At 39.2% G+C, this 27,894-nt stretch overlaps 1 protein-coding gene across 1 annotated transcript; it reads right to left on the bottom strand.

The window, feature by feature from the left end:
* Nucleotides 1-1,771: 1,771 nt before the first annotated feature.
* On the bottom strand, nucleotides 1,772-24,832 carry TSPAN3 (tetraspanin 3). Its single transcript, XM_048081263.2, has 7 exons — nucleotides 24,664-24,832; nucleotides 14,019-14,210; nucleotides 12,901-12,975; nucleotides 9,054-9,155; nucleotides 7,792-7,944; nucleotides 7,460-7,543; nucleotides 1,772-2,731 (listed from the first exon to the last, which is right to left on the bottom strand). The coding sequence occupies exons 1-7, from the start codon at nucleotides 24,724-24,726 to the stop codon at nucleotides 2,639-2,641; spliced, it is 762 nt and encodes a 253-aa protein (XP_047937220.2). The 5' UTR covers nucleotides 24,727-24,832; the 3' UTR covers nucleotides 1,772-2,638.
* Between the last annotated feature and the right edge of the window lie 3,062 nt (nucleotides 24,833-27,894).

The following is a 27,894-nucleotide window of genomic DNA, read 5'->3' as shown; positions in this document are numbered from 1 at the left end:
GGAAAAAGGCTGAGAGAAAACGATAGAGGATCACAGTGCAGACCAGAGAAATACTGAGCAAGACAGATTAACACATGGCTCTGGTAGAACCTACACTGCAAACTACAGCGCTATTGAGCAAACCAAACGGACTGTTACTGGAAGCAGTGTAGCTGTACTTCATTAAGCACAGGCTATTTTACAGTATTTTTTCTCAGTAATATTACGTAGCTGCTAAGTTGTGTGCTGCCATACCTCAGTTCCCTTTAATACTTGAGCTTATTTTAAGCTAGTAGTGGAGTTAACTTTGTACTGCACTGCAGATTCAAGTCCTGCACTAAACAGGATTCAACAGTAACAGCTAGATAAACTAGCAACTGAACATCTATCACAAAACACTACTCCATCCTGCTCGCACAAGTTTCTATTTTTTTCTTAGATGGACAAGAAGCTGTTTTGTTCATTATGACATTGAAGTCAATACTGGAAAATACTGTCTTGAATGTTTACAGGAGCCTGAGTTGTTTCCATGTAACTTCATTTAAGGAGTCGCAAACCAGGTAACAAAGAAGAAAATCTGCTTATTTAAGTGTTACTTGACAGACAGACTTGTGCTATTAAGACCTTTCCACCATGCTCTAACAATAACGTAGTTTCTTGCTCAACAGCAAAAGCCACCTAATCGTGTTGGGATGTGGGTCTTTGACTCAGGTGAAGACTTCAACACAAACCTTACTTACACTGTTCAGCAATGAGTGAAGCAGAAAGGCATAGAGCTTCAGCAGCTCGCTAAAGAGAAACAGCTCCTAATAGCACGCTTTTTCCCACAGGACAGAAATCTGGTCTTCTGCTGTCAGAGCACATGAATAGTTTGTTAAGAGCACGGTTTTATTAACATTAGCAGACAGCCTGGAATACAGTAATCTGTTTTAAAACCTGCCCTGGTCTGATTCTTACAACCCAGGGTTATCTCAGTCTCATTAGTCTGGGATCTTACCAAGCATGTGTAATATATGGAATACAACATGATGCACATAACCCTTATTCATCCACTCTCCTGATAGTTGATTGTTAGCAGGCTTATTTCCCATATCCACTGAATTTAATACTAGAGTCCCAGGAGGCCTTTCAGGTTATTAACCCACATATAATCCTAAGAATGAAAACCTAATAGCATATTATCTGCAACCCACATTTAGAAATTAACACAGTAGTCCACAAGCATGCTTCTACAGTACTGAAACATCTCTAAAACTTAAATCTCAGGTCATATTGGCCTTAACATCATTAAGGCACATCAGAATTCCCTTTTCCTAAGTGACGTTTCTTTGGGTATCTGAGAACATTACATTGCCATCAATTTGGTGGAACAAATGTACTTTGCATGATAAAGCACAATCAGCCACAGTAGAAGTTCTTAACATTCCTGTCTTCCGCAAAGAATGTTGTAACTGAAACCACTGAAAGCAGAGCAGTGACTAAGAATCTGAATATCATAAAATAGATTAATGTGTAATTAAGACGCAGCAGTTACAATATTCATCCCCCACTGTTGAGAAATGACAGATTCTTCCGGAATGGTATTCACAAAGTGTTTCCTTTCCACAAAGTTTAACTATGTTGTACTGTTTCAAATAAAAAGTAATGTGACAAACAAGCTTCCACCAAACCTTAGATGACCTCACTTAGATCTCTAAGACAGATGCTTTCATATACGAACGGTTACACTTCCAGCACATGAGGATACCATTTGAACATATACATAGGAATCTTAAACAGAAAACCAGACATGTTTATAGGGAGGATATACAGAGATTTATTTAATCAGGTTTACTATTTACAGTTGAGATCACTTTCACATACTACTTCGCTACTCTACATGGCTACATTATTTCCAAACCAGTTTAAGATCTACAGTCTACAGTTCACTCAACACATAAAACTGCTCTTCATAGAAAAAAATGAAATTTCATTATAGAACAGTAGTGCATACATTATACTCCTGAAAAGCCAGCTCGTATTTTAAAACACTAATGCTTGAAAGGTTTGATCTCTGAAGGTCAAAACTTAGTCTTATGTACCTAAAATTTTGGTTAGTTTTTTTGTTGTTTTGTTTTTACCATTATATATAAAGTTTACTGGACTTAAGCGTTTTTTTTTTTTTTAAAAAGTGACACTGGTGATGGGCAAGGTTAAAATATTTTTCAAATTGAATACAGCTGGCTTTTTTTTTTTTTTTTTTACAACTTCAGTCAAAGAAGTTCCATGTAGTGAAGGTTTAACAAATTCTCTCTATATGCAAGAATCAGTCAGTTAATGCTTAGAGGTAATCCACCAACATAGGCACACATCCGTTGACTTTCATATCAACCAAATCACACAACTTGCAAATGGTTCTGAAATTAGAAAGTTTACTAGCATACTAAAACATTTAGATACATGAATAGCTGGCTAAAACAGTGAAAGTCACAGGTAATTAATTATATGGGTGTGTGTAAAGCTGAGTTTATTTTGCCCGTCACCAGTGTACAGTACAGCTCCCCTCATCTGTGAAAGGTGCGCTTTGACTAAGCTTAGGGCAAGAAAGCTATTGCAGTAAACCTGGCCCATTCACCTTCCACACAAGTGAGATAAGATTGAACCACGTTCCCATTCTCTTCTAGGCGTAGGTTCCGCCAGTGATGAGAAGTTCGTAAGCAGGATCCCGACTCCTTCTACATAGTACTATACAGGCACACAACATGCCCAGAAGCTATGGAGAAAAAAGAAAACAAGCTGAGTACAAAGAAGGTACTTCATGATTTAACCTCTGCACAGAAATTGTCAGCATGCTTCATAGCACCATGAATGTCCATAACAAACGGCAACAAATGCATTGTTATTGAAAAAAGCTGCACTTCCTGCTGCAAAAAGCAAGGGCCACAAACTTCAGCCTTAATTTCTTGAAAGATCCTAGACATGGGTTTGGTCAGCCACTTGGATGCTGCCTCAAAAAATTCAGATGGAAAAATGACTGATTTCCTGAAAGATACAGCTTCAGATACTGCATGTGTTATGAAAGACAATGAAGTGAAATTCAAATACATGAGCCTCAGTTGTTATGATGAAAAAACTAAGCATTCTGTGAAGCTGCTCCACCTTACTTCAAATGCCCAAACTGTTAATATGCTATACTAGAAAGCTCAAGGCCGATGTGAATTATTCACTAAAAGTGAATTTCTTGCCATTGAAATTTCAGAGCTGTAACTATGCAGGCAAGTTTGCCAGGAATTTAGTGTTATGATCACTTGGTATACATTTATAAGACTTGAATCAAATGAATATGATCAGGGATTCAGGATATGATTTTAGGAAGGTTGCATATTTTTTTGAGAGTAGATTTTTTTTGGGGGGTAGGTATAGACTTATTCAAGTTCAGTGATGTGTTCCGAAGTCTGCAATCATTGACAAATAGCTTCTAGTGATCTAAGAGATTATCCTGATTTCTTCATATGCATACAGGGAAAGAGTCTATTCACAGATAACAGTCTACTTCAAGATGCTCCTGTCATAGCTCTGGATTATAAAGCATCACCCAGGCAGTAAGTTACTTAAAAAGAACAACATGAGAGACTTGATTGGGAAGCACAAAAGAATTAAACTGGAGACCAGCCAACCAAGTATAAAGCATGATGTTTTGTGAAAACACATCACTTGATGGGAAGAATTATTATTTTTTAAATGAAGTCTGATGCAAATGTCACATGCATAACAAGTTTCAGAAACCAAAGCTTAACTGAATGTACATGCAACTTGGTACTTAAGCGTGCTGAAAGATGAAAAGTTTTTAAAATCTCAGTTAAGTCTAAATAAGCAGTGATTAAGAAGCATGATGAAATTTTAGTCCAAGCTCTGTATTTCCTGGAAAGGAACAAGACGTAAAAATTAAAAATATTATTTGTCCATATTTTATTCTCTGCTTTGGATCTATAGACAGATTCAACTCAGGCTATTTCTGGACCTATCAGGAGTAACCTAGAGTATGGCCCTTCAGCCTACTGGTAAAAATGAAATCTTCCTTTACTTTCAGCTAGTACTTGGATGGCTCCAGTTCACAGGCTAACTCCTACAAATGCTATATGCATTATGCTCATGTCAGAGTAAGAGGAAGAACTGAGTTACATGAAAAGCACTCTTCATGGACAGAACCCTTCCAAAGGAAGAGGTAGCATCCACACTTAGAAAAAAACAAGCTAGACTAGCAAGATTTGTGGTAACTCCCTGTGGCTACAAAACTCTGAAGAAGGGTTGTATGCTACAAGCACGAAAACTTTCTTTTATGCTGACGAAAACAAGATAAATCGACGAGTGCTATACAAACGTCTCCTTTATTTTTTTTGGCCATAAGTCATTCTAGCCACGTATTCAAATAGTAAAACTAGTTCCATCACATTTACGGTTATTCACATAAAGAATCCTGGTCAATTGACTGAAGACATCCAATTTATGGAGTTGTGTAAAATCCAAAACAATCAAGTACTGTAACAGACTTATCTAATCAGTTTGAGTCAATATCAAAAACATTTACACACTTTAGGAGGCTAGCAAGCATATTCCTGGAATTCACTATGGGCACAGAATGGACTCCCTACAGTTCTCTTTTCTTCACAGAAATAATTCAGCATATAATTCTCAAAAGATGCGCTGGCATCTCTAAAACCTTCTTTAAGGCATTTGATTCTGTATCTCTTCAATCTCTACTTAATAATATTGTAAACAAAATCTTTTAGAATTCTGTTGAGGCATGATAGATGCATCTTGTAAAGCCTGAACAGCATCAAGAAAAGTTTAGACAGCTCCCACAGTCAGAAATTTGTTTTTAGTTTGCCTGCTAGCATTAACCATGGCCCATCTTCTTTCACCAAACTAATTTACCTTTTTTTTTTGCTTAAAAACCTCATTGGCTGTATAGATATGCCAAATTTAATATCGCACAAATTATCGCTAACTACAGAAGATATCCTTAAGTATGAACTTTGCAGCTCATCAAGCAGCACTTAGCATGTTGCAATACGTTTGCTCCCTTCAGGTTGCTTCCAATTTATTAATAGTTCAGAGCTGTCACTGTGTTTTAGACAAGGGAATTACCACACACTTCAAGAGTAACTGGAACACACACACACACACAAGAAATTAATTCTATGCAGAAAAGACTGAGTTTTCCCACAAATTAAAATCTTAGAGAAGTTCTATTCTCATCTTCTCAGTCTTTTCATTTTAAAGAAAGGGGTGAAAGCTAGATTTGCTTATTGTAAACTATGAGGTAAATTTTGAACAGTCTTACCGCACTGCATAACATACAAACTAAAAATCAGTTCTGAGTGGACTCTATCCAGCATTTCTAGGAGTGGTAATAGAACTGACCAAAACAGATTATTCTTCCTCTACAGGACACAGCCTAGGTTACAGGCCATTTGCTGAAGTTTACATTTTTATCTACATTGCAATTATCCTGCAGCCCATTTTGCGGAGAATCACGCTATGTACATACTTCAACTCTGTATTCCAAATAGGAGGATGTCACAACTTACATCCTAGTTTTTGGGAGGCAATAAAAAGTATAGTTTGAATGTGATTTAGTATTAACTTGTCTTAAACTAAAGTGTTCTTAAAACATGCCAATTTACAAACATTTGAAATGTGGAGCAAAGATACAAGAATATGACCTCCGATAGACTTAAATCTGATTACCACTCAGTGAATATTACTAGACAGAAATTTCAAAAGTATTCCTAACACCCTGTACTCTATTTTATTCACTTGTTTAAACCAATGTCACAACTTGTGACACGTATTGTTACACTGCAGCAAAGAAAGAAATTGCTTTGATGTTCTTATTTTCTTCCAAGCTGTTTATCCATGTACTTTTGCCAATAGCTTGATTAGTGACATGTGGAGACAAATCAAAGCGTACCCACTGCAGAAAGTATAAAAACACCATGCTTGCCTAGAATTGGTGACCCAGGAAGAACAGAAGGATACAAGTGGTCACATTTCCAGTCTACCTGTGGTAGAAATTCTGGCCCAATCCCAAAGAGGATTATAACAGTGCTGCACTTTAGAGTAGACCTATTGATCAACCTGCAAACTCCAGCATTGGGAATAATGCCTCCTCCTCTCTATTCAGCTCACCCAGCCTCATAACATACAGTTTCTCATACATAATCTGCCACAGTAACTATGGTTGTGGAAATACCTTCATTTTAATTACAGAAATATTTCAGTGTTTGAACAGACTGAATATTGCTTTAACAGTTAAAATTTTAAGAATGACAATTTAAAAAAATCTTCCTTTGGAAGACTAAGCATAGATGTCACCAAATTTCAAACTTCATATCTGAAGAAATCTGGTTCTGGACCATTCAACAACATTACAGTATACACTGTTACCTATGAGTACAGCCTTGCAGCACTGAAATAGAAATTTGGCTATTTCCACAAAACTGTTTGCAAAGGATTATTGACTAACCTTCAAACATACAAACCAGCTCTAAAGCTGGTTTTGAAAATTAAAGTGCTTAAGCTTCTCAATTCAACAGGAACAATGTTTTCTGAATTCAAATGCTATTAAGGGCATAAAGTTACTTTGAAATCAGTTTTTAAATCTCTTGGGATTCAGCATATATAGTAAATTTCTCAGAGACCATAATACTGACACAAACTGAAAATGTGATTAATGTACTAAACCTGCCTGATTGATGAAAGCACAAAATTTTGATTTTACAGAAATGTTTAAGAGACATCATAATACAGGTTTATTTGTTTTCTATCTTAGTAAATAATGAGATGCACATTAGTCTATTTCCCCAGTTACTTTTTATGACCAGAGAAACTACAACCATTTGGATTCCTATGAGACAGCCTTCTTTCAATTTTAAGTAGCTGCTGTCTCTAGCTTTGAGCATTTTTTTTTCAAGTACAGCACCTTCAAGACGATGCAAAGATCAATCAAACAAAAGCAGAACATGCTATCAAAAACCCTGCCTTATTTTGTGGGTGTCGACATTGTACATATGCCATGAAGCATACTTAAGCTGATGTACCTCTAAAACAGCATGAAGAGCCATCTGTTTCAAAGCTGTAAATTAAATACTATACAAATTCTTCAAGTGTTAAGTGCTTTCAGAGCACATTGATAGATACTTGATGCTTAAAGATAATCAGTTTAAGATGTAACTTATCATTCACATTCTAGTCAATTACTACTGTTAATGTTCAGCTACCTTCAAATCTAACAATGCACATTCTCATCGCAGTAGTTTTTAAACCATGCTTAGTTGAGACGTTCTGTGTTAAGGTGTTTAGGTCCTTTTGACTGAGGCTCATCTGTCTCTCAAACCAAGCACAAACCAAAGCTGTTGACACCCTGTACATAACTGTAATAACCTGGACAGCAGTTCACAATTTGATTTGAGTTTATAAATAAAGAATATTCGCTTACCTGAATAGCAGCAAATGCTAGTGCTGCCCAGATGACATACATCATTATCTCTTGAAGCTTCTTTACAACCAGAGCCTCACAGCCCTAAAACAAGTAGGCTTGTTATATATCCCTCTGGCAAACACATTTAGATACACACCAAAAACCCCCAAAAGCATCAAACAGGGCAGAAATATAAGAAGTGTTCTTCTTCAGAGGACATATTTATTTCCTATTAATCATAATTCCTTTCACCCCAAACTTTACAGTTCCACTAAACAGAAAATTAAATGATTGTCAGCAAAAGCACAGGACTTGTACTTTGCTCTAAGTTCATGTTTTGGCTGTCTTACCTCAGAATAAAGGTCCACTGGACGGGTCAAACTGCCAGTACAATTGCTGAGAGCTGCTTTGCAACAGCTAAGTGGCACACTGTTGTTTTTAGTTTGCTTGAACCAGACAGTGTTCTCCCAGTCTGAGTAGTTATGGATCCCGCAACAGCGCAGCTGAAAACATACAGGTAAAGACTCACCACGCTTACCAATCATGAAGTTGGATGAAACAGTTCTAATTGCAATACCAAAACCACAAACATGTTACGGTTTGGTTGACTTTGTTACTTCAGTAACAGAAGTTATTTGACAGCATTATCAAAGTAAATCATGGACTGAATGGATTGTTAAGTGGCCTGCAGCCTTAAGTCATTTAAGTCCTTAGAAAACAGACTGGAAATACCAGTTCTTGGGGAACATTTGATGAGCCATTTTTCCTTTGTGCCCCCAAGACAAGACAAAAAATGTTATTTACAGCTCAGAACAGCTCTATCAATAAAGTTTATGACAGATGCTTGAAAAAACCTACACTCTCTGGATGTAGTCCTGGCATGAACCAGAGTTTGTTCTTCTCACAAGACTTAAATGCAGAATTGAAGTTCATTTTATATGGCCACATAGACATGTGGCTATGCAAAAGAGGAAGCCTTCAAGAATGAACCAACTGAACATAAATACAGTTCTGTTCAGAGTTGGAGTTTCATACGTACAGTACAGTCTCAGAGGTACCGCCCTAAGTATTAGTTTACGAGCCTGTCCTTCTTCATTTCAGGAGACGATTTAAGCAAGGTATTAAGAAGTATTATCATTACTTTAAACATACTAGATATTTAATATACAAATATTAGAATTTTATTGATGCAGTTCTAAGGATGTTGAAAGCTCCTGCATTTTTCATAATTCCCCCTCCTCCCCATCCAGCAACTCACAAGACCAGCATTCAGCTCGACTCTAGAGCAATTTTCTTCCCCAAACAGTTCTAGATGAAACCGCACAGATAAGAGCATGGTGCAAAATCCCATTGCAGAAAAACAGAAGTACTAAATATTTGAATGCAAATACTGATTCACTGATAACCCCCACAAAATACACCTTCCCACCAACAATTTCTTAATTTTACTAATCATAACAGAGTTCAGCTACTTATTGACTGCTGCTTACTAAGTTTGTCAGAACTGCTGAAGACGTGTCACAAGTAGCAGAGTAACATAGCACCTGTGTTTCATGGACAGAACGAACTGAAAAGCTCCAGTAAAATTATTTCATGCATCTGGCAGTCTCACCTGCCTCTGTACGTAGTCAATGGCACGACTGGCTGCATCAGGATTTGTCCCATTGTATCCATTGTATACTTTCTGAATGCTGTGATCAACTTCATCCTCCACCTGCAAAGCATTAGCAAAGCATCAGCATTAGTACACCAACAGAAATAACAGAGGTCTACATAAAATAATTCCACTACTAAGTACAGAACTCAACAAACCAAGACAACTCGCTAATATCTGAAATTAGTGTACTTTGGTGGTATAGCTTCTTAATATTCTGTCCTGACTTTTGCAAAGATATCATGAGCTTACAACCAAGAAAAAATGTGCAGCTACATTTGGTAAGATTTTAGACAAAGTAGCTTTGCAATGCATCTCAGAAAGAAAATGGCTTCTATTATAACACCATGGGCATAACAGCAGACACTATGAAGAGAAGAGCTCTCAATAAGACCACATATTCACCTTTCCGCTTTCTAGTCCTTGAAAGTTCCAAACCAAAACCAGCATAACCATCCAGGCTAACTCATTTTGTTAGGGACCATGAGGATATCATTAAGTCATATGGCCTGCTCTGCCCCTTCTGATCAAGGCATGGGGATTCCCAAAGACAAGCTCTTTTGGCTGATTATTCTAGCTTACAGTGACCAAGGTCGCTATTCAGTCCGCCACCCCCATGCTTTCTGAGAAATGTTGGTGGAAGTACATGGTACATAGCAACAGCTACTGGAATAGCTCCTAACGCTACTGCAGATGAGTCAAGCTGCTAAGGATGCTGTCAAGTACGTGTGTTTAAAAATGGATGCCACCCAGGAATCATCACTTGTCCCCCAACAGATTTCTGATAATATCCACTTCAGAGGAAACCTTACTAGAACCTTTCAAGTAATAAGTTTCAGTGTAAATTGTTCCTTAAATGCACAGAAAGTTTGGTGTTGCCAAAAATTGGTACTAGAGTAAGATTAGAAAAAAGTCAATTCAGGGCTATTGCATTCAGTGGGAATTACGTGCAAGGAATTTTCATCTCAGAACTGAACAGGAACTAAGCAAGCATGTTCTTTAGATTGCAAGTTACAGCAGGAAGATCTTGCCAACACATCATTGCAAAGAGACTTAAACTGTTTGAAGAGAATTTTCTGCAACAATAGCACAAGCTTCATTTCCCCTCACAAGAACGCTGGTTATCTTCACAAGCAGATCTGTATCAAGACATGACTTAAAGTCAATCTAGCCTTTGCAGACAGTTTGTTTCAGACCAGTTTGAAATCAGTTATGATTTAACTAATGATAGTCCTGATTTCAGCTAGGATAGAGTTAGGTTTCCTCCTAGTAGCTGGTATAGTGCCATGTTTTGGATTTAGGATGAAAATAATGCTGATATCACACTGATGTTTTATTTGTTGCTGAGCTGTGCTTACAGTAAGTCTAGGACTTTCCAGCTTCTTGTACTGCCCTCCAGCAAGGAAGTCAGGGTGCACAATGCACAAGCTGGGAGGGGACAGAACCAGGACAGCTGACCCAAACTGACAAAAGGGATATCCCATACCATATCACATCATATGGAATAATTCATATGGGGTGGCTGGCCAGGATGGGAGGGACCGCTGCTCAGGGACAGGCTGGGGAGTGGTGGGTGAGTAGTGAGCAATTGCACTGTGCATCGCTTGCTTCATACATCCTAGTATGATTATCATTTCTCTTCCTTTTCTGTCCTATTAAACTGTCTCTACCACAACCCAAGAGCTTTTACTTTTTTCCTCCTGATTCTCTCCTCCATCCCACTGGGGTGAAAGAAGGGAGGGGGTCAGTTATGAGCAAATGGCTGTGCAGTGCTTAGCTGCCTGCCAGGTTAAACCACAGTGATTTACAACTCTGGTTCATATACCAAAATGTATCCTCAGCTTGTTACATAGGTTTTAAAGCATTTCAGTGCATGCTTGTGTATTGTCTTGTTTCAATTACGGCAGCATGTATGTGAGGGACACGCAAATTACATAAGCATGACTTGGGTGTCTTTATTTATTTTAAAACAAAACTCCACAGGTCTATACAGGCCATGTGTACAGGCCATGTGTGCAATAAAAGAGTAATACTAGCAAGAGACAGTTGCCCTATTTATCTTGCCAAAAATAAAGGCAGATTTCACCTCCAAGTTCACTGGTAGTAAGTTAATTTGACACTTGTTGCACTTGAAAATAATAGTTCTAGACACTGAGTACTAAAGGATAGTAGAAGACAGCCATTTTTACTAACAATACCTCTGTCTCCCTCTCAAGAGACTAAAGATTTAGTTTCCAAATGCTGACTCCTGCAAGACATTTCAGTTAGCATAACACCAAGCTGCCACTGAAAAGATACTCCATTCCCTTCCTTTTTCTCTCAAGCTCTGATTCTGCATTACTGCTTGTGAGGCTGTATGGTAGCAAGACAAAATGAGAGGCCACAGGAACGTACAGTTGGGGCTGATCCAGTTCTCAAGTGGTTCAAGTGTGTAATTTCAGACAGGCTAGAAAAGAAAGATATATGCATCTTCTTTTACATGCTCTGAATCCTGTTAACCAGAGATCAGCAAACCACTTCTCTGTCCAGATCATAGACATGGTAATTCCTGCACCACACTGTAGCACACTAGCTCTGCATGTATTGGAACAGAAAGCAATCATTCAAGCTATCATGTATGAACTCAACATGCTTCCCTTTCTCCAGGAAGCATACAGCTTCCCTCAATTGCTTCTAAGGACTACTTACACTACCAACTAGAGTCCCAGCTGATCAACTCTGCCAAGAAACCTAATGCAGACTGTGAGAATATATCCTTAAATTAAGTATCTTTAATAGAACATTCCTGCTGAAGCAATCTATTCTGTAACAGAGATTAATAACACACAGTTCAAGGTCGTCTTGTTAGCTGCTTATTTGAAGCAGTTTTCTTTCAGTTAACAAAACAAGACTAAATTTTTCCTTAATGCTTGACACTGCTTCTTAGAGAAAAGGCATGCAAGCAGGACTGAACTATAAAGTCCCTTGTTGCTTATATAAACACAGATGGGCTAAAGGAAGGTCAATGGGGCTTTAATTCACCTTGCTAGTAAGACAGGACTATAATGCCATCAAAGTATTTCACAGCTATAACTTTTTTCTGCTGATTTTTTTCCTGCAACATTGACACGTAGACAGATACAACAAGAATCAGTGAAACTGCAAGTTAAACTTTTATTTTCTTCAAACTACATTGTGGTATCTCTAATGGCACATGTTATACTTCTACCACATTATATTGCTAGAAGCCCATTTAATTTCATTTTTCTGGTCCTGTTTTCTGAAATTCCATTAATAAAACAGTGGGAGAAATCAATTTCTTTAGCCACGCCCCTATAGCCATTGCCAACAAGCTGCATAAAGCTAGACAGTATACATTAACACATTCAGTCTATTTGGCTTGATTATTAAGCAGTGTTAATTCATAGACTGTAAGTCAACATTTAGGCTAGGGCATATTGTTTTGATAAGCAATATGTTCAAATACTGTGTAACCTTAAACGTGCACTTAGCCAAAAGCATAAATAGGCTAGAAAGCCATCTGGAAAATTGGAAGGTACTAATTACCAAGACTCCCTTGTAGTGTTCAATTGTCATCGACATGTTCCAGGCAGGTTTTTTTCTTTCCCTCTGAGAAAAGCTTCAAGCTTTGCTTTCAGGAATATTGCTGTTCTAAATTTTAAGATATTGATCTCTAACAGTTCTCCCCTAATGAATATCCATTAACAGTTTCACAATCACATACAGAGAAGGCTGAAAAGGCTACACCTCTGTATTTTGGTCACAGTTCACAACAAAACATTTACTGAAATTGAGAGGTTATTACCTTTGCTCTGTAGATGTATCCAAGAACCACCACCACAACTTCAGTAATAAAAACCAAGAGCAGGATGATCACAAACTGTAAAATACAATCCAGGATATTTATGCAAATAATTTCACCCATTTCCTTTCTAAAAGTCTCAAAATAACCTTTGCTATTTATTATACATCTTTTAGGGTTTTAACTCAGCAACTAACCTAAAGCAGGCAATAAAGTTGACCGAATGGGTCCAGAGGTAACTTAATTCAAGAAGTTTTAGTGCTCATAGCTTTACCAAGTAATACAACTTAAAACTACCTAGCCAGGCAAGTGCTGCTCACTAAGACCAAAAAAATGTAAATTGAATGTTTTAACCAAGTGCTTTTTTCACTCTCTTATTACATAAATAGGACTGCCACATCACACAAGTGACCCAGGCTGTTAACAGAAGTTGTAGATGGATTAAGGAAATGTTTCTTCAGATTAAGCCCTGAAACAATTAACAGCAATAGCAACCTACGCATTCGTTTTGGTACGTTTATGAACACTTAAAATAAATTGTTAAAGAAACACACAGCATCTAAAAACAACAAAATGGGGACAGTTTAAAAGCTGGCTCTCTTCTCTTCTTTCTCCTACCTAATACACAAACTGAATCTGCAGTTAAAATGCTTGGAAACATATGACAAATTCCTAGAAACTAAGTGTTCAAATTAAGCCATACAGAGAAAATTTAGGCATCATAACCACCCCTAGTCACTCTCAATGCAATACACTTAACACTAGAAGGCTCCTGGCTGGCTCATCCTTCTCCCTCTCCAATTTTAGCTTTTCAATCAGAACAGGTATGTGAGATTTAATTATATAATTAAGTCAGAACAAATGTTTTTTTTCCTTCTTTTTTTTTTTTAAAAAGATGTTCACTGTGCTAACAAGTTGAACTTGAGTCTTCTGCTGCCAGAATCAGCAGATTCAACACCATCATTCAAAACAAAAAAATTGAAAGGTGTTCAGAACAAAATACAAGGCCAACATTTAAGACAACAAAACAAGACAAAAAATATTAAAAACTGTATTTTACAGAATCAATTAAAGGGGAAAGGAACATAAACAACAAGCAAACACCATCACACGCAACTTACTGTAGCAAGTCCACAGCGACTTTCTCGAATTGTGGCACAACACCCAATAAGTCCAATAATAAAAAGAAGTGTTCCCACAGCTATGATGATAACTGCTGGAATGAGCGTGTAGACGTCTTCAAAGAAGTGATCATAGTCGTCATATGTGATGAACACATAGGCTCCCACGTAGCACAGTATGCCTGCTGCTGCCTGCAATAGACACAGTAACTGTAAATTTATTTGAACACTAAACCTTTGTGCAAGGCTACTTTGCAACAATTTTATCAAATAACATGAACTAGTGCTTTTACCTTTTTTTAAGGCATCATCACTAGATTATAGTGCATGTTTGTTCAGAATATCTCAAATGGAGACCAGCTAATTCCAGCTTCCAAACTACATTTCATCTAGACAGCTTCAGTTTTGACTGCATTATGGAAGCCTTCTGATGCATATAGTTAAGAAATGAGGGTAACCAGGCAATGAACATCAAAATCTTGCTCCCTTCTCTCCTCAAATACTTCCCCTCCTGTGCTATGAACTTAGCTTTTCACACTTACAAACTACATACCTTTGATAACAGGATTCCAGGCCACTCAAACAGTTAAGTTGTATGTAATTGAACAGCTTTTCAGAACATGTATGCAGTTTTTACCTGCCATTTACCTACTACTTATTCCTCCATTTTGCCTACTGACTACTACCTATGATTTAACGTTAGGACAGAATGGATATATGCATTGTAGACTAACTTCTGCTAGAGGCAACAGCTTTTTTCCAAGTAAAAGACACCAATTACTGAAAGACTGAATCAAATACCTACAGACTTCTTAAACTGAAAGTTCTGGCAGTGACTTTCTAAAAAGAGCCATTGTATAAAAAGGTCTTTTGTTAAATGTAGAAAAAATGCCACCTCAGGTTACTACCATTTAATAGCAAATAAGGCCTGAAGAGTTATACAGCCTGAACCAAATAATGCCACCGTTGCTACAGAGTTGAACAATCCTACCAAACCCTTAAAATGAAAATTATATTCTACTGATTTGCAGTGAACGACAATATCATCAGAACACTTCATGTTACACCCTTCCCTGGTGTCACAATACATACAAATCACACTGCCTTGCTAGGCTAAGCTAAAAACAGCCCACTCAGAAGATGCAAAGACTAAGCCATGATCTGAGGAATGTAATCCTGCTGTACAGAGTAGCAACCCCCCTACAATCCAATCTATACCCCAGTCACAGAAGTACATTCAGCTGGAATATCACACACTTCAGCTCTGACCTGAGAAAAAATACAGCAGGCTGCCTCCCTCCTGCCTTCCTTCCCCAGCGGTTTTGTTACCACCCCTATCCCTGTGCTGGAAAGAAGAGGGCAGACGGATGTGCACACCTAGCTCCAGCAGCTAGACTACTATACAACTGCATCGTGCTATAGTAGAATCAAAGAACCAATAAATAATTCAGACCAGAAGGGATCTCAGGAGATCATTTAGTCCAGTTTCCTGCTCAAGGCAGGGTCAACACTGAATTCATATGAAGTTGCTCGAGGCTTTGTCCAACATCTTGGAAATTTCTAAGAATGGAGACTACACAGCCTCCTAGGCTGTTTCACACTCCTGTTCCGTGTGGCACAGAACAGAAGAGGTGATCAGAAAACTGGTGCCTACCATTTCAGCACTGTTTGCTACTATGCATATTTAGTCTGCAATATTACTGCAACTATTTCCCACAAACAACACTGCATAAACACTGCTAGCATAAAGCCTTACATACAAAGCATCCTCAGCAGCACTTTGCTATAGAAACACTAGCTCAAAGAAAAAGGAATTAAGAGCGAGCTCAGAAGTGCCTTCAGTTCTGTGTGGATCTGAACATTGTATTTCTCCTCTACCTTTATGTATGCAGTGAGGGTGAGCGTGTACTCTGCAAGAATCTTAAAGCATCCAGAAGGCTCACATTCATCCAATAAAAGGTGCTATGGAGATACAACAGTAATGAAACTGAAAATTAAGTCAAATACCAGAAGTGAGGCACCACCAGACAAAAAAAAACAAGCAAACAATCTATTAAGACTGCCCCTTTGCACAAAACACATCCAAGTGCTAATCCAACTGTGGAAATCGTGCCATGTTCGGTGCAACATGGTAAAACACAGACATGCAATTTCTGTAGACAAAGCAAAGATTCAAAGTAGTATCACTGAACAATGGCATTGCATTAACTGTAGCCTAGCAACAAAGCATGTGAATGACAGGCCAGTGAGGTAATCTCTCACTTGGAAGAATTAAAATGCTTCTTAGAAATATGTTATTTTGTAAGGTGGAAGAGAAACAGCTGCAGCTGGCATGAGCCATAGAAAATATACCACAAAACTGTCATCAGACCCACTTGTGAGCCCCTTTGTCTTCCTCCACAGGGCTAAGTTTAAGTGGCTTCCCTCTTTTCTAAGAAAAATCTGGATCATAAAGGAAGACTTAAGATTCCTGATAACTGGATGTGCACGTACATTAAAAAATATATTTGAAAGAAAAAAATTATACATTAAGAAGCCATCTACACATTGTAACTTTCCATCCCTGCTTTGAGATGCATACATTTTTGAGAAACTTCTTCCTTTCCAGTATTATGCTTAAGATGAGTCTAGCTAATAGAGTCTAAGATATTAACAAGCGTTGTCAAGTGCATTTTTTTCTTAAAGAAATTATTATTTTATAACAACTGGAAATGCATGTTCCTCTTTAGACTCCTCATCTTAAATGAACATGGTCTGAAGATATCACTAAAACCTTTTCACACATGGAACTATAGCGACTGACCAACCATGACAGCATTTGTCCTTAGGTTTTGCTTCCAAAGGCTGTAGAACTGGTGTTTCTGTGGATAAAGCTGCAAAATTTTGGAAGCAGGAGGGTGGATTCATCTGTCTGAACTGTGTGCTAGAATCACGAAGCAGAAAGTAAAGACACTGCCTCTCTGCTTGATGTGAGCACCTAGTCAATGACGTCAGAATTACGACTACCCCTTCCTCAGAATCACTTCAGCAAATCTTCTAGGAAAAAAAGGCACCTGAAAACAAAGCCTGCCAGACTTTTCATACTCAGATCAGTTTAAAAGCTGTAAAGATTAAAATTCCTTTCCTCCATGTATTACAGTTGAGCACTATGAAAAAATGCAGTGCTGCCCTTCTCATTTACAGGAAAAAAGTTTCAAAGCCTTCCCTTCTCATTCCATGTCAGAAACATGAGGCTTAGTGTTTTCCTGAGCATGCCCTAGATCAACAAGGGAGGGTAAGGGGAGGTACCTGTATCAGCATTTAGGCTAGAATTAGAAGAGTCCTTTTGGAGCAATCCTTTTTGCTCATCTTCTGACAATTTTCATTATCTTTTAGCCAGCATCGCTAAATGGGCTTGGCATGTACAACAGGATCCCATTTAAACGAAACTAAGCCAGAAGATTAGTGCTTCTACTGTGCTACTAACTATACTAATGGATGTTGAATTACTGTGACCAGTGGTGACTCCTTCCACACTACTCAGTGGTTTCAAAATCTGGTCCTTAGCACAAAAGGTTTTGCTCCATTTCTATAGTATAGCACTATGTTGTATGTTCAGATAAATAAAGCATAAATAGTGTGATAGGCAAAGAGCTAGTTTTACCTATAACAAGTATACATTCTACATTGGTCGGTAGCGTACCAGTTGAACTGCACATTTCCCTCTTGAAGTCCAAGAATGGTAAACTTGAACCTATGCTTACTGTTTTTTTTTTTAAACAGCTTCTATCTAAGTTTGAAGCTGATCTGAGCTTCTATCATTTGCTTCACAAAAATGGAATAATGCAGAGAAACTAAGATCTCTATCACAAATAATGACACAAGGATAATTAAAAAATATAAAACAATCCAATTCTCAATGCTTATTATTCTGAAGAATAAAAGGTAAATCCACAGAATACTAAGTATGCTCAAATTAAGCAAAGACGTGAATAAAAAGCCACCATATATTTACAATCATGCATTTCTCCTATCATTAAGTGGTAGTTAAATACATGAACTGCACACAATTCAAGTAAGTCTTTGATAAGCAAGACCTGAAAGAAGAATTCTCTAATAAACTGTTCAAGGCTCTGAATAGAGATGGCAACAGCTCCTGAATCTGCGCCAGGTCACACGCGTGCTCCAGGGAGCCAACTGGTTATTCAGCATTCACACATCCCTTCCGAGCTGTCTGCAGCTAACTTCAGTACTGAACCTGACATGGCATATGCTTATTTTAGGATGAATTAACCTTTAAAAAGACTGCTAAGGCAAGTACAGTCAATGAAAACAGTTTGCTGCAAAAGGCTAGAACACGTAGATACCTCTTTCATAAAATTTACAGACAGACCTCATAGATCAGAAAAGTTTTGTATTGTTGCTTTGGCATGTGCCTCTAAGGAATTACTGAAAACATAACAAGTATGCAAGTAACTGGAGGGAAAACTGGAAAATCTCATGTGCAACGCATACAACAATAAAAAGAAAAGTATTATAGGTAAGAATGTTTAGAATCTGGAAGTTCTCCATGTCTCTGGGCTGGTGCAATAACATCCTCCTAAGCCCACATCTGTCTTCCAGAAGTCAGCTTTCACCTTTCACATGCACTGAGTTGTACAAGCCTACTCATTGTCTAGACAAACCCTGAATCATTTTAAGTAGGCTGCAAATTAAGAACTGCCTTCATACTTTCAGTAATCCTCATACATAGCGGCAGTTTGAAAGCTAAAGTTTTTATTGCTTAGGAAGATGACTGGAAAATAACAGATCCAGACTACTGGTTCTGCTGACCATTTGTTTATCAATAGAAAACGCAGCTCCATTTACATACTAACACTTTCCTATACTACCCCACTAATGTTCTTCCCCAACAGATCTAAAGGGAACTCAAAAGATTTTATCTCTACAAAGCACTGTCCTTCAAGTTACTTTTGCTATTGGACACTCCGGGGTCACAGTAAGATCCAAACAGAGACTGACTTTTTTTTTTGGTACTCTTTCAATTTACCTGGGCTAAAGAAGAACACTCATCTCTCTGGAATCTTCATTTTATTCACTGTTTTTCTTAAAACAGTCTCTGAACAAGCAAGTGAAAGTAGCAGCAAAGTACTATATGCTAGAAGAAACCACTTTCACCTGATATCTGATTAGGTAAGAAGGTATTTCACCCTTTTTGATAAGGACACTGAACCCTGAAAGAAAATAAGTGCTTAGTACTGCCAACTTTACCATCACTGATGGGTAAGTTTCAGTGGTAATATAGATACCACTCAGCCCAAATACTTGTCATTCCACTTCCAAAGTATCTGTCAAGACTGTGATTGTAAAACACACCTATGGTGTACTCTCACATGCTATCTTCCCAACCTGTCTATTGCTTTCTTTATGTTCAGGCTTCAGTGAATCTTTTAGTTGTCACTGCCCCTCTACTATGTTGGGAATGTGCATTTTTAAGAAAATGCCATGCACTCGAGACTTTTTAGGGGTCTACAATTTTATCTGTTTCATTCTTCTTAACACCTCCTTTTCTCCATGCATGCCAATGACAACATTTTCTACCTGTACATATATACAGACATTGACATCATGGGTTACTATCCAGTTTTTGGACTTCTTGCAACAGCACACTAAAAATTTTCTTTTTCACAGTACTTTTTTCTCCATTTGACTTCTACTGTATTTCTCCATCATTTTCTGATACAAAAAGTTTTCCTCATGTTTAGGTTTTTTTCACCTTTCTCTCCTTCAAAGTTGAGTTTCTCAGTTTTAACCTCAAAGACCCTAAAGGATAAGGCCCTCTACTGTTTATTTGTCTTTACGTTCCTCTCAGCACTTTGCTACTCTTTATCTCCCTTTCCAGTTCCTTCTGAAACAAATACACACTTGACATTCTTTTCTCTACTTGCTTAAATTGGTATCCATCCACCACAGAGCCCACTGGCTTCCGGACCACTCCTCTACTTCTTTCTCATCAATAATTGTTTACATGGAAAACCGGGCTGTGACTCCCTCACAAAACCCTTGGGGAAAAGAAAATTAACAATTCCATCTAATCTTTCCAAGAAGGGCAAGTTTGAACTGATACTTCCTATCTCTACATTTATTTATGAAGTACCTTTAGGCTTAAGTATTCTTTGCCAAGTTATCCAGAACTCGAATGTTTCATAAGATCTACATCATACTATTCTTGATGACTACCACTTTTTTTTTTAAGTCAGCTGCATGTCCACAGCAGATGTCCAACTTTCTATATGATAAACTACTACCTGTCCTGCTGTGAAAAGGCAGTTTGTCCACCTCATTTTCAAAAAAAATTCCCTGTAGTAATCCAACATGGGAATGTAGTTAGAATAAGAATTTACAGGCCACAAAATAGTTTTCATAAGACTATATAGAAACGAGATTTTTTTTTATTAATGCCAACTAGAAAATGTAATAAATAACAGCACAAGACTTTTCAGAATGTGTAGAATCACTAGTAAATTCAGAGGAGTTTGGGTTATTAAAGTTAGCAGTCACAGATGATGAATGTGCACAGCTATGACCTGGTAGCATGCCGCCTTTTTCAGAAGCCTTGAAAGACAAACAGGGAGCTGTCACAAAATTGTTAGAAATGACAACCTATTTGACTCCAACACTGAAAGACAAGAGAACTTTATTCTTAATGATTTATGAAGGTTTGTGGGTATAACTGAAGGCACTGCTCTTTATGCCTGCTACCACAAACAGGGACAGCTTGTCTTGGCATAAGTCTTTGGCAGTACCATTTAAGCTAGCTTGCTTCTCCCAGCAACTATTTGTAGCAGCAAAAGGAACTTGCTATTGCCAACATGCTTATTCTGTATTAATTTTACAGAAACAGCCTTGTCAGCTGCAGGATTTGTTAACAATATCAAATCATACCTGCACTAACAAAACTTAAAAATGTTTTTTCTTTTTGCCAGTCTTTCTAAAGCCTAGACATTACCAAACAGTACCATCTGAGAACCTCTGAATTAAAAGAAATGTTATGAGCTACTGCAATACATACTCAGAAGCCTGAGGTAAACATCTCAGAGCACACTGCAATAGATTCATACTGAATAGGAATAGTATTGTGGCTTCACACAAGTAGAAGTGCCATCAACAAAACTGTCCAGTCCAGTAGAACAAACCAACACTCTACCTATAAGACAGCATCACAATTTAAGCTGCTTCTTCTGTTCTTAAACACTTCTTCAAAACTGAGGTGTTTTTTGATATTGCTGTCATACCGATCTAAGAGACCTAGCTGTTGCTTAGAGGTGTGGTCCCACAGTGCTGTGCTCTTAGCTTTCTCTTGTTTCTTGCCCTTACCCTATACCACTGTGTCCATGTGATAGCCGTTCAACCAGGATCATCAAATTAAATACCCATAAGTTCATGCCCACGTTTTCCTAGGATTAGTTTTCTCCTGGAAACAGGACTAAAGCAGTTAATTGTGGAGTCAAATGAACACTGAAGCCTGCCCAAGTAAGCAGCAGAAACACAGGCCTTTCCGGTAACAGCCATAGCACTTCATTCCCCACAGCCTCAAATTATCTTATGGATGGCAGAGATCAACAGATGATAGTATCAAAAATACCTGAAGACTTACAATAGACAAGAAATCTTAAATTTTCTGATCTATACATCATTAGGTTCACAGTATCCGAACAACAGCTGATAGATACTAAATTTCCCAACTCTGTTCTAGACTAACAGCCCATCAAGTTAAGCATAACATAGAAAACAGAACTAAAGGAAAAAAAAGGATGAACGTGTTTAATAGTCATGAACTCAGAATGCCAATCATCATTATTATTTTTTAACAAGTTACATTCTAGACTACAGAGCATAACAATAAAAGTCTCTGCTTTTTCTTCAGTCAGCAGAAGTGGTAATTTTCTGAGCATCTCACGTTCATAAGACTCAACTATAAAAGCATTCTGAACATTCACACCCTCCCACAAATTTCAGACCCATGGTAAGGGAGAAGTTATAATCATATAATGGTAAAATATCCTGAGTTGGAAGGGACCCACAACAATCATCAAATCCAACTTCTGGCTCCACACAGGATCACCCCAAATAAAGGATCAAACCGTATTTCTGGAAGTGTTATCCAAACACTCCCTGAAGCATGATTTGCCTGGCTAGTCTAGCAGAGCTTTCAATGACTTCATCAAAATAATCTTAAGTTTAAATGCAGAAGCAACTTGATATATCTACAGACCATGAAGATGATGATGATCATGATGATGAGATTTATATGTGAAACTCTAAAGAGACATATTAAGTTTATAAAGGAAATAAAATGAGGTTTCTGAATTACTTGAGGAATTATAGGCTGTTGATTATTGTCAAAAGTCTCAGCGCAAATCTGAATGATCTAACTACCAGAACTGGAACTACATATGAATGACAATCAAAAGATTTCTGTAACAGCACAGAAGCAATTAACATTTAGTGCCCATCTAGCTGACAATGCAACGTAGACATTCAGCTCAGACACCAAATGAAACGTGCTAGATCAAGAATTCAAATGCTTCCTTTCTCTTCTGCTATTTAAAATGAAGATATACTACTTTTGCTCAGAGTATGCAAGAAGGACAACTGAATTCTTTTCCTATTTTTATCATGTAGCTTGGCTAGAGAGGCAAAACATGGATTTTGCGATTTTCACTTTTTGGGAAACATACTTTTATCATTCTACATGCAACTTAGCAGTATGGCTGTTCCAGCTGCTTCCCTGTCAAAAAACTATCTGCATAAGTTGACTTCTCGCACTGGATATGGTTTGCAGAATACAGCAACAATGACATTTTAATTTGACATGAAGTACTTTTTATCTAAACACAATCTGTCCTGAGTCAAGTTTGTCTCAAAATTAAAGCTATTAAAAATGGTAAAGCACTGCATTCAGCATTACACAAAATAACTTCTGCACTTATCGTTGTTTAAGCTGCATAACTGCACTTGCAATCAAATTATTAAATCCAGCAAATAGCAAGCAATACTTTTCAAATATATAAAACATGAAAACTATTACTGAAGTCTGGGGGGTGGATAAGAAATTGCATGCAGAATGCATTCATTTATTAGACATATAATCTAATTTAAACCAGCAACCAAGGAGAGAAAAACACTACTTCAAGATGCAACTCAGACTACCTACATGTCCAGTGAAAAACTAAGTATTCTGTAGCAGCTACCAAATTGCCTTTTTTTAATGCCATTTGCATGTAACAAAAAGCCACACCCTTCAAAGCCGATTCCAAACAAATGGCTGTACTAAAAAATTGATGCAACTACATGATACTTCAAAGATAAATAATGGAGCTAATACACCTCAATGAAAATGAGCTATTCCTAACATGCATCAAAGTCAAATATACCTCACACTCACTGTTCATCTCTCTGAACAGCTGTATACACAAATGTCGGTGAGACTGCACAGACATGCATTTTGCCTGACCGTGATTCGTGTTTAGGCACCCAAGAGAGGCATTCCTTTGTAAAAATTTAGACAAGAACATTTATCCTCTAACATTTGTTAGCTTTCATATGGCTTTCACTATTAGTTATTCTGCTAAACATAGCTACATTTTTATGTTCTAATATCTTGTTACCTCCTATCCTTTTTTCAAAGATGAAATCTTTGAGCAGCTGTGACAACAAATCTTCTGTTCCTGAAGCTGAGATTAGAGGATGAGAAACACAGGATCTAAATCCAGAAAAGGAATTCTTAAAATACCCAGATAGCCTTAAATGTGGTTTCATTTATATGTACGTTGTTCTGACAGGGCACTTGTAACTGTAAGTAAGATGTCAAACTACAGCTTGTTATGTTATGTCCGTCTTCAGAAAGGGGGTTTACAGCAGCCTACTGTTGCACCAAGCCAGCACAGCCAGCTTACATGGTTGTCTTGCTGCCAGCACGGCTGTAGTTGCAGCAGGTTTAAGCAATGCGTAAATAGCATGATGCAGCTGTGCTCACTGGAAGAAACAAACCACCAGACTCGCTGTTAGACTATTAAGTTACATGTCTATCACAGAACTGTGCTAAACCGGTAAAAAAAAAAAACAATGCTACATACTTACCACTAAGTACTTAGAACAGTCGTGTTAGGTAGAAGGCCAAAAGCTAGGTGGCTGTAACAGCTCTTTAAAGTCTAAGCCGGCAGACCCGAAAGCCTCGATAACGCAGCTCGATGTATATTGAATTACACAAGCGTCTCTTGTGCTCGTTAAACCCTCACTACCACGCTGCCGAGGCACCCGACGCAGCTCCCTCCACCTCTGAACTTCGGAGGGGAGGGCGGCTCGGCAGGGACGGGCTGCGCACAGCGCTACAGCACAGGTCCCCAAGGAGAGGGTACAAAGCGCCCCTCACACAGCCTTCAAGCAAAAACGGGACCGACACAGCGGCACGGGGACGCTCCCAGCCGCCCGTAAGCGAGGCCGGGACAGCGGCCAAGAGACGCGGTCCCTCAGGGCCCCCGGCTCGCAGCGCCCCGGCCCCTCAGGCCCGGCCCAGGCCCAGGCCCAGGCCCAGGTCCCGTCCCCCCGTCCCCCCCCCCCCAGCAGAAGCCCCCCCCCCGGCCTCGGAGGCGACCGGACTCACCCAGAAGATGAGGTTGAGGAAGACCAGGACGGTTTTGGAGGAGGTGATGCCGCACTGCCCCATGGCGCCGCCGCCGCCCCTCAGCCCCCGGCCCCACTCCGCTCCCCTCGGCTCTGTTCCGTCGCCGGCCCCGCCCCCACGTGACCCGGGCAAGCCGAGGCAGTGGCTTGCGGAGCCTAAGATGGCGGCCGGCTGCGTCACGTGCCAGGAGGGGGGCGGAGGAACCTAAGATGGCGGCCGCTCCCCCTTAAAGGAGCCTGCGGCCGGCAGCTGTGTGCTCTACATCGTGACCGCCCCCCCCGCCGTGAAGCCGTAACCACAGGGGCGGAAAGGTGCCTCAGGCGAGAGCTTTGGTCAACTTTCTCCGTCCCTTCTCTCATGAGATGGACGCGGTTTGCCAGCCCCATTAGCAGCTTAGACTGAAGTGGCCCTTGGAAATCCCCTGTACTAATAATAACGACTTCTTTCAGTGGATGTTTAGATCACGAGGAAAAAAAAAAAAAAGGCGCTCAACGATTGCCCTGGTCAGCCGTATGATGACAGGGCTCCGTGCCTTCAGGAGACTGAAGGACAGTTTCAGGGACTACCTAGAAATCTCAGTCAGTTGAGCTAAAACTAAACGTTTCAGGAATTACAGCTGCACCCTGAGTGCTGCTTAACCTCTCAGAACAGTGGTGAGAGCGCTGGGATGCAAAAGCTGAGGTATGTCCCCACAGGAGAAGCAGCCTGAGAGACATCTCTTAAATGACCACTGTAAGGATCTCACTGGCTGGGTTACCTTGCTAACTATCCCGCTACCAACAATGTGTGTAAAGGTGAAGCATGAAGTGTTTTCCTGTGAGGAATTCTCTGTGCACATTGATGGATTTTAAGATAAACTTGAACCTCTGCTACTGGCTGTCAGTGACTATGTTATTTGTGCGCCAAGACATGACAGGCCTAGAGGAGATCAAATGTATAAATGAAGAATGTCATGCATTTTACAAACAGGACATTTGTCTAGCAGGAAGAAGTAAAGCTTCCAGTGAAGCAAGAGAATATGACTTTTTGTCCCACAAGTGAACAAACACTGAGGAAGGTGCAAACCTGGGTAATTTTTAGAACATTTTTGACTCATCTAAAGAGAGTGGGCTTTCCCTGTGAAGAATGAAGGAAACGTTAAGAAATGACAAGAAAACGTGCACAGTTTCCACAAGATGCACTTCTCTGAGACTGCACCAGCGCTCAGGGAGCTAGGTCAAGGTAACATCTATCTAATATTTGCTGCTCTTTTTACTTATAACTTTATCTTTAGCACAATCAGGATAGAACTGCTCATTATCAAGGCCTTGTTTGGTATCTCACTAGTCAACCCAAACACCTTCTCGCCCATTTCTTTTGGCATCATGATATTTTCTCGATCTTTCTTTTATTGCATTTCTCCTCTTTGTAACCCTCCACTTGTCACAGAAATACCTGTCATCCCTCAGCTGTTCTCCCCAGGCTTGGTGAGCTCATTGAATAGCTTTGCCTTGTTCCTTTTGTGGCAGATTTGCTTCACAGGTGGAAAAGAAATTACCCATGTTACTGAGGGCCTTAACATTTTAGGGATCAGTTTTGTAAATGGAGACAAGTAATAACCAGTTACATTGCACTGTTCTGTTCCCATGGTAGCAAAGTTAGTTTTTTTCCTCTTACAATTATGGGAAGTTATATCCAGAACCAGTTCCTCGATACCATGGAGATAGTAAGTCTTTTTTCAGGCTTCTTTTCAATTCCTTATATGCTCTTGGATGAAACTTCCCAATCTTGCAAGCCTTATCAGAGCATTTTCTGTCTCTACAAATTAATTTATGTACACAGAAGGTTTGCTCAAAATTTGTTGCACTATTAATATAGTTTTGCAATGAATTTGTGTCATTTATAGTGTGTTTATGTCTTGTAATTTCTGTTTTTTATTGTGCCGTTTGAGCTCTCGAGTACCACCAGCCAGACTGGCCGCAGGCGCACCGCTCAGGGCACTTACGGCCAGCCACCTTTTGTGAGGCCATAGGGTGACAGGGACTCTGAGGTCACATCACAAGGGGCTCAGGGTGCCCCTGATGGCAGCAGTGACAGAGGTCAGCTGACCATTGTGAGACAATGCTGACGTGAGATGGCTGTTCCACGCTGACAAGAGCCATGTCTGCCAGGCTGGGGTTCAGGCCAGGAGGTCAGCCTGCGGCTTGGGAACTGCCCCTCGGAGCTGGGGATGTCCTTGATGTGCAGCTGGACACCCGAGCATTGGAGACATCCTGAAGAGACCATGGAAACAACGAGTATTAAACACAAAATATGTAACAATAACCTGAAGGGATGTCTGAAATTTCTCAAGTGTTTTATCGGCCTCGCATCACGAGAAGACTCAGCTCTATCCCCAAAATCCAGGCTGAAGGTGGGATTGTTCAGCCTAGAGAAGAGGAGGCTCAGAGGCGACCTTATCGCACTCTACAGGTACCTGAAAGGAGGCTGTAGCGAGGTGGGGGTTGGTCTGTTCTCCCACGTGCCTGGTGACAGGACGAGGGGGAATGGGCTAAAGTTGCACCAGGGGAGGTTTAGGTTGGATATTAGGAAGAACTTCTTTGCCAAAAGGGTTGTTAGGCATTGTAATAGGCTGCCCAGGGAAGTGGTGGAGTCACCATCCCTGGAGGTCTTCAAAAGACATTTAGAGCTTAGTGATATGGTTTAGTGGAGGAGGACTTGTTAGTGTTAGGTCAGAGGTTGGACTAGATGATCTTGGAGGTCTCTTCCAACCTAGATGAGTCTGTGATTCTGTTTATATATTACAATTCAGTGTCATATGGTATTTTAAAAGCACATATAGGATATATCATCGAAAATGCCATGAAGAGTTGGTGGAAAAAAAAAAGACTAGTCTGACAGAAGAAAAATTCACAGGATTAATGATGATATTTAAAAACTCAAAGATTTTAGTACAACAATGCTGTTACAAAGTTTCAGTGTTGAAAGTTTAAATGGAACAGCCTGCTCTGATGTTCTGTATTAATTTTCTCAACAGCGCATATTTTGTGACAGATTAATAGGACTTGCTGTTCAGCAAACACATTTCAGTTACTTTTTTTGTGGCTAGTTTGGAGAACTGCTAAAAAGGATGTAAGGGAGGACTGGGACTTCATGTGTTCTGGGAACTGGGGAAAAGTGCTGTTATGTGAGGCCCTGATGGGGTTGTCATTTTACGTATGTGAGGAACAA

This window comes from Anser cygnoides, chromosome 11 (assembly GCF_040182565.1).
Source record: "Anser cygnoides isolate HZ-2024a breed goose chromosome 11, Taihu_goose_T2T_genome, whole genome shotgun sequence".
Taxonomy (NCBI): Eukaryota; Metazoa; Chordata; class Aves; order Anseriformes; family Anatidae; genus Anser; species Anser cygnoides.
This window is presented reverse-complemented; position numbering and strand designations above follow the sequence as displayed.

What these genes read in the sequence shown, in the direction of transcription:
- TSPAN3 (XM_048081263.2), bottom strand. Translation starts at nt 24,726, where the DNA reads ATGGGGCAGTGCGGCATCACCTCCTCCAAAACCGTCCTGGTCTTCCTC. An exon ending in GTCGCTGTGGACTTGCTACA is followed by an intron (nt 12,976 to 14,018) that starts GTAAGTTGCGTG and finishes TGTATTTTACAG; the next exon opens with TTTGTGATCATCCTGCTCTT. An exon ending in GATACATCTACAGAGCAAAG is followed by an intron (nt 9,156 to 12,900) that starts GTAATAACCTCT and finishes AATGCTTTGCAG; the next exon opens with GTGGAGGATGAAGTTGATCA.